Raw genomic sequence first — 12074 nt, 5'->3', positions numbered from 1 at the left:
TGAGCCGGCCGCGGAACGTCTGCTCGCCGCTTCCCCTCGCTGTCCCGCTTCCCCTCGCTCTGCCCCGGTCTGACCATCTGTGTACAACCAAAGATCCGGCGCAGCGTGCGGGGATGGTGCTCTAGTGCAGCGTGTGCCGAACGCCAGCGGTGGCCGGGCGGGATCCAGCTGTGACATTAGAGCCACTCGCTTTTCCCCCTGCCTCTTAGCGCAGAGTGGCTTTTTTCCCCACTCATCTGGTTGGGTCTTGGTAGTTGGGAAGAAATCTTGATGACTTGAAACATGCCGGGTGTTACTCTTCACTCTGCTGGACTCACCGGGGCCACAGGGTTCTCCTGTAAAAGCCTACAGCCCCCATCCCCAGCGTGTCCTACAGCGTCTGTTAGAGAGGCGTGGGCTGGCCCAGCAGGGGATGAGATCAGAGCAGCCTGACAGAGGGATGGAGCCCTGTGCTGCTCTCTGCTAATGAGACTTACCCGGCGTTTTTGCTCTTCCACATTCCAGAGCTGACATTGCTTTGATTGGACTGGCTGTGATGGGTCAAAACCTTATTCTGAACATGAACGACCACGGCTTTGTGGTGAGTGAAGGAAAGCATTGTTCAGAAAGGCTGACTCACTGGCACTTTGCATTGGAGCAGAGTGTTTTGTGGGTTGGTTTGGTTTTTCTTTCCCTGTGATGGTTTAATGGGTGTTGTTTCCTCCTTTTGGGTATAACCCAGGCTGCCCTTTGTCCCATTGCCAGAGGAGAACAGCAGTGCATGCCTGCACTCAGCCAGCCACCCCATCTGTTAGTTATACACTAATTTTCCCTGAAGTTGGTTTTGGGTGTGGCCATTAATCAACCCTGAGTTCCCAAGGCACGCGCAGAGACCTGCTGCAGGTTCATCCCTGGGCTGTGTCTTTAGGGTAGGTGGAAGTGGGAGAGCACGTGATGCTGAACCTTGCTTGGGTAATGTGTAGTTAAAGTAGCTGTCCTGTTGACAGCTTTTATTAACATGTCCTCTTGCTCCCCAGGTTTGTGCTTTTAACAGGACCGTTTCCAAAGTGGATGATTTTCTGGCCAATGAGGCCAAGGGAACCAAAGTGATTGGAGCTCACAGCCTGGAGGAGATGGTCTCCAAGTTAAAGAAGCCCCGTCGCATAGTCCTGCTGGTGAAGGCTGGCAGTGCAGTGGATGACTTCATCAAGAAACTGGTGATGCAAACGTTTTTGCTAGCTGTGGCTTCTCGTTGTCTTTTGCAGCAGTTTCCTCTGAAAGATCTCAGTTATTCATCATTAATGAGGTTCTGGATGCGTGGAGAAAACCAAAATGCTGATTTCTGTTTGGCAGGTGCCGTTGCTGGAGACTGGAGACATCATAATTGATGGTGGGAATTCTGAATATCGAGACACCACGGTGAGCCTCTCCTCTACCCAAAGTGGATGCATAAAATATGCAAGATTCTTTTTCCTCTCATTGTCAGAATAGTCTGTCAGTAAGATGGCCTCTCCCTTCTGCTCAGGGAAGGGCTGACTGAATTACCTCTGCAAAACTAGATCACACAGCTTATTATTGCTACAACCTTACAGAGCTTCCAGGGAGATTTGAAAAGCTAAGGATGTTTATGGATCTGTTGTTATATTTCAATCCTATCTGACTGCAGGAGAATCCTGCAAGGCAGAAATGCTGCTTTGGCTGCCTTGGTAGTGAAAACAGCAGTTTTCAAAAACAGTTTATGTAGCCAGAGCAGTGATAGAAGTTACATTAACCCTTCTGGAATGCTTACATGAAAAGAAGGCTTTCAAATTGCTGCTTCTGGTTCTTAGAAGGGGTGTTGGTGTTAGTCTTTCTGCTTGGGCATCCTGATCTTGGATAAGTGAGTTGGCTGTGCCAAAGTGAAAACCAGGTACTAAATGAGGACTAATGCTTGGGGAGCTTGGAGGTGCCCTTAGGGATCTCAGCCTGTGCTTCTCTCCCACTCAGAGGGCATCAGTTTCCCTGGCAGCTGTCCCTGCTTGCACCTTCACTTTGCCATGAACTCGGCCACCTTGGGCCTAATCTGCCTCCCCCACACTGTGCTCACAGCGTGGATCACCTGACACTCAGCTCTCAGCCTTTTCTGGCCTCAGTGCTGCTCTTTTCTATCTGCTCCTTGTAAGGACTTGGTTTTCTTAGCATCTGTTTTGCAAGGCTGTGTGTCAGAGCACCAGGAAGTTTCCTCATGCTCCCCTTGCTGTCTGCACGACCTTTCTCTGGCACTGTCTTCCAGCAGGTCCAAAGCAGAGCTGAAAACCTAATTTTAGGTCTGAATTGCTAACCTCTGTTTGTAAGGCTCTGGCATGAGAAGAAATTCAATAACGTGGCTGTGCTCTTTGTTCCAGAGGCGCTGTAAGGAGCTGCAGGAAAAGGGCATCTTGTTTGTGGGGAGTGGTGTCAGTGGAGGGGAGGAGGGTGCCAGGTACGGCCCTTCCCTCATGCCAGGAGGAGCCAAAGAGGCCTGGTAAGCATGAGCTGGGATGTTCTCCTTCAGAATGGCCTGCAACAATTGTCTTCTGTTTGTGTGGAGAGCTGAGGGGAGGAAAGGAGGAGGGTGTGGGTGTGGGCAGAACAAGATATGTTGCCATCTCACTTCCTCAAGGCTCAAGATTTCTCAACCTAGCTGGGCTCATGGGACACTGCTGAGCTTTCATGGCAGGCAAGACAAAGGCATGTTTTTCCTCAAAGAATCCACAGCTGAAAGCAGTTCCTACAGAAATCTGAAGGGAGAAATGTGTGCTAGGGGAAAGAGGAGTTTTGCTTAAATTTTAACCAAATGCTATATCTTGATTATGATTTTTCTTTTGCGGTCCTGTGCCCTTGTAAAGCTGTTACCAGTGAAACAGGCAGCAGCAGACATCCCTGCAGAGACATGTTATAACAGGAGGCTTCAGTGCATGTCCCTGCTGCCTGTTGAATACACAGATTTGCTCTGCAAGTTCCTGCCATGCTGCTCTGCACTCACCTTGCTGCAAAGGGCTGGACCACAGTGTTCATGTTGGACTCTATCCCTTGTTGCCCATTCTAATTTTGGGAGAACCATACATTTTATTTGATGTAGCTGTGTGGTGGGTTAGCAACCTGCCAGCATGTCCTCACCCCAAGCTGCCTTTTGGCAGGTTACAGAAGGGTACATCATAGTGATGGATTTTCTTCTTTCTTGTGGTGTTTGTTTCTTCTGCCTGTCTGCTGAGGCATATTGTTTCTCCCCACAGGCCCCACATCAAGACCATATTTCAAAGCATTGCTGCTAAAGTGGGATCTGGGGAACCTTGTTGTGACTGGGTAAATATTAATTTGATGCTGACCTTAACCTGTGGTTAGATCCATGCTTAGGTAGTTTGGTTGCTGAAGCTCATGCACATTTGTTAATAAAACCAGCAATGTTAGTGGGCTGATTTCCTGGCTGACTGCATTCAATTAAAATCTACTGTCTCTGATAAGTTACCCCATACAATGGAGAGTTTTATGGCTGAATGATGCTGGGGGAGTTAGGTGGATCTGTGACCCACAGCCTTCTCAGTTAACACTGGACTGACTTCCTTTAGGCAGAAGGAAGCCAGGGGCAGGTATTGAACACTGGAATTGGTGACAGCACTTTTGCTGATGTCTGCTTTTGATGTTTCCTGGCAGGTAGGAGATGAGGGTGCTGGACACTTTGTGAAGATGGTGCACAATGGGATTGAATATGGAGACATGCAGCTGATCTGTGAGGCCTATCACCTGATGAAAGATGTGCTGGGCATGCAGCACGATGAGATGGCAGAGGTGATCTATGGGTCTTTGTGTCTTGCCTTCCTGGGCCATGGTGCCTGTCTGCCAGAGGTGGAAGCAGCTGGGCTTGGGTAATGCTGCTGTGTGTACATAAAGTTAAGTTTTCTGACACACCTTCTGCCAAGGGCAGTGCACCATATCCCTGAGCTTCAAATGAGGCAGCAAGCAGCAAGCACTTCCACCTGAGCCCCCACAGAAGTCCTCTAAACTCTCCTGTTCTACGGCTGAACTGTCCCCTGGAGGGACCTTCTTGTGCAGAGATATGAATTACCCTGCCTGACAAAAGCCTGTAAAACATTGAGCTTTTTAATCAAGCAGGCACATCTTGCAAAGACTTTGTTGAAGTGAGTTGCTAAGTATGATGTGTGATGGTGCACAGCCTGTCCTGTTGCTTCTCTGCCTCTTCCCAGCTGGAGATGGGTGCTCTGCAGCTCCCACTGTGGGGTTGCTGCACTGAACTCTTTGGTAGATGTGGGCATCAGTGGATGAGAGAGCAGGACACTTCTGTGTGTACATGGATGGATGGAGATGTATACACAGATCAGTAAATCCAATGCTGTGTACAGCAGACACATAGTAGATCAATGTGTATGTATGTCTTCCCACTGTGGGGTTGCTGCACTGAAGTCTTTGGTAGATGTGGGCACCAGTGGATGAGAGAGCAGGACACTTCTCTGTGTGTACATGGATGGATGGAGATGTATACACAGATCAGTAAATCAAATGCTGTGTACAGCAGACACATAGATCAATGTGTGTGTATGTCTCTCTGTGTGTATATACACTTTTTCTCCTCTTCCAGGTATTTCAGGAATGGAATAAGACAGAGTTGGACTCCTTCCTGATTGAAATCACAGCCAATATTCTCAAATTCAAAGACAGTGATGGCAAATACCTCCTCCCAAAGATCAAGGACAGTGCAGGACAGAAGGGCACAGGGAAGTGGACAGCCATTTCTGCCCTGGAGTATGGAGTCCCTGTCACACTCATAGGTAATGGGGTCTGCACTCTGGGCTCCCCTTTCCCACCCACATGCTCCACATCACCTTAGGGAGCATGGTCATAAGCCAGCTCAGCAATGAACCCACCCTGGGGCTTGGCTCCTGGAAGAGGCTTTTCTAGGTGTAGCTGTTGTGATCTTTCTGCCCTTGAGAGCTCTTCCTGCTTTGCTTTGCTGGGCTTGTTTTTAGCTTGTTTCTCAAATGCTGGTACTACTGTTATCCTGCCTTTTTCCATGGTGTCTACACAGTGCTGGTGAGGAGCTGGTGAATCTAAGTGCTGTGCTAGAAGGGTCATGCTAGATGGCTGACATCAATCAGTCAGTTCCTCTCAGTAATCCTCCACCTTACCTGCTACTCCAAATCCTATCACAGCCTTAAAAATGTTTAAAAAAAAAAATAAAAGGGGGTTGGGGAGGTACAGGACACCCTCAAAATCTTGTTGCCTGTCCACTGCTTAGTGAGTACTTGGACTTCTCTGAAGGTGTAAGAAATATTTTTCTGTTCTCTACCTACATTTTCTATTTCTGTGTTTCATTATAACTTGGCTAGCACAGCACACAGTGTAGCTGAACTGTGCTGTGGGTTGAGGAGCAGACAGGGTTTTTTTGGAGAACAGGATCAGACTGCTTCCCTGGGATGGTGGCTGCTGTTTTCCCACCACAACAGTTGATTGTCGTGGTTCTTTATACCCTCTGGACTCGTGCTAGTTTGTGTTTTGTGGTTAAGGCTGCTGATACAAAGCCAAACTAAGATGATGGAAAAGTACTTTGTAATTGCTTTGAATTACATCCCTAAAGAGCAAGAATTTACCTGCTCACATACATAACTAACAGTCCCAGTACTTCCTAGCCTGGGCTGGGAATGGAGTTGTGACACAGGGCTGGAATACACCTGCAGCACAGTCAGTGCTCTCCTCCTGCAGCTCCACTGTGCCCTTTCCCATTGAGCAAGTAAGATGATTCAACAGTTCTTTGCTTCCTGGTTGGCTTTAATTTTCATGCCTTCTCTAGCTTTTTTTCCATTGCCTTGGCTGGTGAAGTCCTGTTGTATCAGAAGACAAAGCACTCTAGATTCAGTAGGCTGAAAGAGGAACAACTGCAGTGGCAGCTGTCAGAGAAATCCCAACATCCCCAAAACATACTTTTACAAAACAAATTTTATAAATGATTCTAATTACAGCTACAGCCTTTCAGTTCTAGGCTTCAAACAGTGCTTCTCACTTGTGCTGTTAATATTCTCCTGTTTGAGGTTCTTGCAAAGACCAAAGGTGGAGGAGACACTCCCTAGTGAGTCCTCTGCAGGGCAGGGGAGCACTGTTGGGTAACGAGGAGGTGATAGGGAAGTGTGTGCAAGAGCCCTTGTGCAAACGTGGCTCTTGGGGCAGCTGCTGTGCCTGGTTTTACTGCATAAGCATGACTTGCAGACTGCTGCTAGCAAGAGCAGAGTCATGCTGCTCCTGCCTTTTCCTGCTTTTACCCCCACACTTCTCCCCAGTGTAGAAGGAAGTTTTTGCAGAAATGGAGAGGAGCCAGCTCTGATTTTGATATGATCTGTTAATCCCACTGGAGGGAGGATCCAGAATCTTATGTAAACATTACTCATTCATCTTTTTTTCAGTTGGCTTGCTTTGTTTTGGGTTTTCTGGTTTGCCTTTTTTTTTTTTTTTTTTTTAATTCATGACTGACTTAAAAGCTGGAAGGAAAATTCAGCATGAAGATTGTAACAAACTTGTTTACTTTCCTTCTGTCAGATCCTGGAAAGGAAACCTTTGGGGCTTTATTTTCATTCAACAATATTTTAATTGCAATAAGTTCAACTTAAAAGACCATGATTAGGAATTGACTGAGCCTGATCAAGAGATTGACATTCAGGCTTTCTCTTTAAGAGCTGAAGACACTGCTTGGCTAACTCATTAGCTCTGGTTAATGACATTTAGTAACCTGCTTAGTGATGTTATAAAACTTTCTTATGGGCTTCTGAATACTGGTGCTATGGGCCTACCAGGTTTGTGAAACTTATTTCCTCATATAAATTAACCTGCTGGTTTATTCATTGTTTTTAATTGCTCTTATTTTGCCTGTGAGTGTTTCAGAGCACTTCTAGTTAATGTGAATGGGAATTTATGCAACAGCTTTTTGTCTTCAGAGCATGATACAGTAATCAGTGAAGTCTTCAGCCTTGCCTGTCCCTAGACTGCAGTGCAACACTGTCTATCTTTTATAGATAGGAAGAGGTTTCTAAAGTAAGTTCTAAAAACTAAGAGCTGGTGAAGATTTCTGAGGAGGAATTTTCATGTAGATGCCTTGTGGCTTTTTTCTTTTTTTCCCTTTTTCATGTGAAAGGTGCATCAGTCAGTATCTACCCAGTGCTGACTGCCAGTTTGGTCCCTCCATACTGGTGCTGAAATAATGCATTTTTGCACCTCTCTCCCCACCTGAGTGTCTCACTGCCTGGCTCATCCTTCAGTGGCACTCACTGTGTGCTTGAGGACGTGTGTCTCAGGCCTCACTTCTCACCAGCTGCCCTTTCCTCCTGCTCAGGTGAAGCTGTGTTTGCACGGTGCCTCTCTTCCCTCAAGGACGAGCGAGTACAGGCCAGTAAGCTGCTGGATGGGCCTAAGAGGACTCAGTTCAGTGGGAACAAGAAGGCCTTTCTGGAGGACATACGCAAGGTGAGTCATTCTGCTTGCCAGGGTGCTGTGTTAAAGCTGCATGGCAAAGCAGGTTTGGGGTGCTGCAGACCCTGGTGAGCAGCTCCAGGGTTTGCTTTCATGACAATTTGTTCCTGCCTTTGAGCCATCCGTTGTGCTGGTGGTGTCCACAAAGCATAACACAACCAGTTCCTTCCCTGACTAAAAAACAGTCCTGAAGGAATTCAAGTCTAAGCCACAGTGGGCAGTGACAACTGCCTGGGGTGCAGAGGTCATAACTCATGCTCAGGAGCTTACTTTTCCACCACTCAACACCCCTGTCTTTGTAATGAGGATAACAGCTCTTGATCTCTCTGTTGGGACCAAACTTTCCAACAATTGGAAAGGATATTTTGGTTCTCAGATGGCTGGAGTGTGGCTCCTGAACTCAACCCTGGTGAGATGTGGACTAAATGGAGCATGAAGACTGAGACTTTTCTCGCTCAACTTTGTGGGACTTCACCTGGAATATGAATTTGTTTTTTTAGGCCCTGTATGCTTCCAAGATTATCTCATATGCTCAAGGCTTCATGCTGCTGAAACAAGCAGCCAAAGAGTTTGGCTGGACACTGAATTATGGTGGCATTGCACTGATGTGGAGGGGAGGTTGCATCATCAGAAGGTAATTAAGATGAGGAAGTAATTTAGTTGCTGAGGGGGGAAGTAGGCAATTTGGTTTATGCCATGCTAGACTGACAAACCTAAGAGATTTTCTTGGAAAATCCATGGAGTTAATCTGCTGATAAGACACTGAGAGTCTATTTCTGTAGTTGGCACTAAAGGTTCCAGATGAAGCAAATTTTCTGGTGGCTTAGCTACTGCAGACTTCCTTTGGTCTTTGCTTTGTTTGCACCTTTCCCAATGTTTGAAATCCGAGTCTGGCCGAGTCAAACTTTGGCAGTGTAAATTTTGGATTCTGGGCCTTTGTTGGAAGCTGTGAAATTTTATTCCTGGCTTGCATGTGTTCTGCCTAGTGTGTTCCTGGGAAGAATCAAAGATGCTTTTGACCGAAATCCTGAGCTCCAGAATTTGCTGTTGGATGATTTCTTTAAGACAGCTGTTGAAAACTGTCAGGTGAGTTTCCAAGGAAGGAAGAGCATAAAACCAGTGGTTTAACCTCTGAAATTCTTCAGCTTCTTTCCCAGGAATTACCTTCACAAGTATATTTTGACTGAAAAATGAAAAAGGTAGAGAACACCTTTGAAGCCTATTTATACAGCATCCTTAATCCCAAACATCTCTAAACAATCCTTAAACTCTTTGGGACTGTGTATGTACACACGTACGTGTGGTATCCTATGTGTATAGCCATTGTCTATGGCTTCACAGTGCCCTGCTCTAGTAGAACATAACAGCCTTACAGAATCAGGACACAAAAAAACAACATAGTTGGAGCTGGCTGAAACTGTATAAGAAAGTTATTGTGATGAGATAGGCTGTACTGAGGTCCCAGTTAGAAGTTTGCCAGACACCAGAGTTAGTGACCCATCCTTTAGAAAAATTCCTACAAATGCCTCTTGCCTCTATTTCATCATGAAGTTGAAGAATATTAGTCCTAAATGAAGGAAAAATAGGGAGTTGCATTGCTGAAACATTATTTTACAAACTAGTAAGCAGATGGTTCATCATTTGATTTAAGGTCTTGTGTAATGTTGCAAGATATATTTGTGCTGTCAACCTGAAGATAATAGAGGAGCCAACGAACATAGAGTCCTCGTTGTGTCATGGTTCTTTTTGATACGAGCCAACCTACTATTAGAAACAAGTTTAGAGCTTTAGGCAGAAATGTAGCAATTCAGAAGAACCAGGATGTCAGGGAGAGGTGTCTGCCCTGTGTGGACATCCTCATCACTGCCCTGTGTCTTGTGCCTCCTGTGCACCTGGATTTCAGCTGTACAGAGTGTACTGTTGTTTGCAGTACCACCAAAATAACACTAGACATGGGTCTGTCCAAACAGTGTCCTCAGCTGGATGGAGCTGACAGGCAGAACTAAAACCTGATTATCTGGCCAACAAAGAAATCACGTGTTATCATTAATAATTCTTGTAGCTGGAGCTGAATATTCCATGCAGGTGACTAAATCAGAGGTACAGTTGAAAGGAGAATTATCCACGTGTCTGTTTGAAGTATTGTGCTGACCTCCTGTGCCCTCAGGTGGGCTTTGTACTGTGCTTGGTTGGAGGGCCTGGAACTCAGTGTTGGCTCAGTCTGTTCCCCACTGCTCATGCTCTTGGGATGCACTGGTGATGCTCATGTGAGGGAACAGCATCAGTGGTGAGGCTGTGGTTTGCACGTGGAGTGTATCTCTGCACTCCCCCTGCCCTGTTCACTAACTCGGTCTCACTTGTCATTATTTGGGATCAACCTTGTTTACCCAAAAGCAGAAATCTACTGCTGTGTTTGCTCAGACTTGGTCATCAGATTTCATATAACATGGAATAGCACAAGCTGTTGTACTGGAATAGTTCATGTGCCTGCACATAGCTCTGAACAAGTGCTGATTAGTTTTTTTTTTTCCCCCCTCTTTTCCTCTGCCCCAGGACTCCTGGCGACGTGTGATCAGTACTGGAGTACAGATTGGTATCCCTATGCCCTGCTTCACTACAGCACTTTCTTTTTATGATGGATACAGGCATGAAATGCTACCAGCTAACCTGATTCAGGTAGGTGCCTGAAATAATACAGCACATCTTCTGCCTACTGAAGTATCTTTGTGTTGTTATTTAAATACTGATCTAAAGACCATGATAGCAGCATGTCCTAATTGCTTCAACACTGTAAAGATGAAGGGTGTAGATTGTATAATGTGATTCTGTTAAACCTGAAATTCATGGCAGTAAAATACTATGAGATGTCTAGATAAAAACTACCAGAGCTGTTGTTGTGACAGTGCCCAGCATGTGTCAGTATTCCAGCTGGGAACCAAGGGCTCATCTTTCACTCAAAATGCATTCAAAAGAGGCAAGTATCTTTGAACCTTTGGATGTATGTAGGTGCTTGTGTTATAATTTAGTACCTAGCAGCAGTAACACAGTTGTCTTTCCACAGAACTCTTAATTACTGGATGTTAGTAAATGTTTCATTGCAGTGATTTTGCTGCTAATGAGAAAACAACTTTGAATGTTACAATTCTGGAGTCAGATCTTACTTTTAGTATTCCTATAGTCAAGTTTCAATAGTTAGAGCTTGTAGCACCCTGACTGTGATACTGATGTGCATACTTGTGTGTTCCCATGCCAGGCCCAGCGGGATTACTTCGGTGCCCACACGTACGAGCTGCTGTCGAAGCCAGGTGTCTTCATCCACACCAACTGGACCGGCCACGGGGGAAACGTGTCCTCCTCTGCCTACAACGTCTGAGGGAAACATTTCCTCTTCAACTCAAGATACTGTAGATCTCAAATACTCCTCCTAGAATGCCACTTTTTACTGTACTGTGCTAGAACTTGTGTTTGGACACTTTTGTAATAACTTGTGGGTATATTTCATATATAGATCTCAGTAAATATATATATATCACGTAAGAAATATAAATAAATTTGCTTTTAAATGTATTGAGGTATTTTTTTTTTTCACTGCTACTGGCCAAAACTGGCTAAAATGTCTTTATGCAGTATTGAATAGCATACATTTTATAATGATAATATTTTTATTGTATTATAGTGCATAAACTCATAGAGATGGCTGCATTTCAGTAATTGGTAAAGTGGAGAACAGCAGACAGCACAGTGACACTACACAAGGTTCCAGGGAGGTAAAGGCCATTTTTCTGGTTGTTGCCATTGTTTGTTCCTAGCAGGCAGTAGCTTGGTTCTTAAAGACTGATTCCTGGGTGTTCCCCTGCACACACAGTCTCACACTGGGAGCTCTGTTTGTTTCCAGTGAAAGGGTGCAGGGTGGGATGGATCACGGAGAAGGATGAATGCAGCTCAAGAGTGCCAAGACTGACACTCCTGTCACCCAGCCATTCTCCCTCCAGCTGGTGGCTGCAGTTTTAAGCTCTGGCATAAGCTGTTGGCTTAGCTGTGTGCTTGCACTTTTCTCCCTACATCTCCCTGCTGGTCTCTCTCCTCTTCCCATGGGCAGTTAAAAATACCTGCAGTAGCATGCAAGGTTGGCTCTATTTGGTGTCCTCTTCCTGCAGTCCCATTCCCGAACCTGGGTCACATTCACCTGCGTGCCTGTTCCTCTGGTTTGGTTTGGGTGTTGTGTTGGGTTTTTGTTTGTTTGTGTTGGTTGGTTTTGTTTTGTTTTTTTTTCTTCAGAACCACTCAAATGTTAAATTTTGTGCTGTGCATTGATTTTTATATTAATTTTTCACTCTATTTCTGCTGGCAGCTACTTAGATATCTGTATAATGAGCAAAACTGAAAACAGCATTTAATTTTCATTAAACTGAAAGCAGCATTTCTGCAGATTATGCTGCCAGATTTAGGAACTCTGTAAAATAAATGCGTGACAAAACCAGCAGGGAGTAGTGGACCTGGAGGGTCACAAACGTTTGGTGGCCAGCTTGCCGCAGGGTCCGTGGTTCAGTCTCCAGCAGAACTGTACGGGGCAGCACCGTGGTGGGCGCTGTGAATGGTTTTGC

General features: G+C 45.6%; 1 protein-coding gene across 1 annotated transcript; it reads left to right on the top strand.

Annotated features, from left to right (window-relative positions):
• The first annotated feature begins 504 nt into the window (after nucleotides 1-504).
• Nucleotides 505-11037, top strand: PGD (phosphogluconate dehydrogenase). Its single transcript, XM_008935013.1, has 12 exons — nucleotides 505-580; nucleotides 1017-1196; nucleotides 1333-1398; nucleotides 2364-2482; nucleotides 3234-3303; nucleotides 3652-3786; nucleotides 4595-4784; nucleotides 7334-7464; nucleotides 7971-8104; nucleotides 8457-8556; nucleotides 10024-10146; nucleotides 10724-11037. The coding sequence occupies exons 1-12, from the start codon at nucleotides 536-538 to the stop codon at nucleotides 10841-10843; spliced, it is 1413 nt and encodes a 470-aa protein (XP_008933261.1). The 5' UTR covers nucleotides 505-535; the 3' UTR covers nucleotides 10844-11037.
• Nucleotides 11038-12074: the final 1037 nt, after the last annotated feature.

The sequence above is a fragment of the Merops nubicus genome, unplaced genomic scaffold (genome assembly GCF_000691845.1).
Source record: "Merops nubicus isolate BGI_N331 unplaced genomic scaffold, ASM69184v1 scaffold24692, whole genome shotgun sequence".
Lineage (NCBI taxonomy): Eukaryota > Metazoa > Chordata > Aves > Coraciiformes > Meropidae > Merops > Merops nubicus.
Note: the sequence above shows the minus strand (reverse complement) of the source record. Positions and strands in the feature narration are given on the sequence as shown.

Excerpts from the sequence above, each read along its gene's own strand:
- PGD (XM_008935013.1), top strand. The coding sequence starts at position 536 with ATGGGTCAAAACCTTATTCTGAACATGAACGACCACGGCTTTGTG. Across the intron at positions 3,304-3,651 it reads GGGAACCTTGTTGTGACTGG|GTAGGAGATGAGGGTGCTGG; the intron begins GTAAATATTAAT and ends GTTTCCTGGCAG. Across the intron at positions 8,105-8,456 it reads GGAGGTTGCATCATCAGAAG|TGTGTTCCTGGGAAGAATCA; the intron begins GTAATTAAGATG and ends TGTTCTGCCTAG.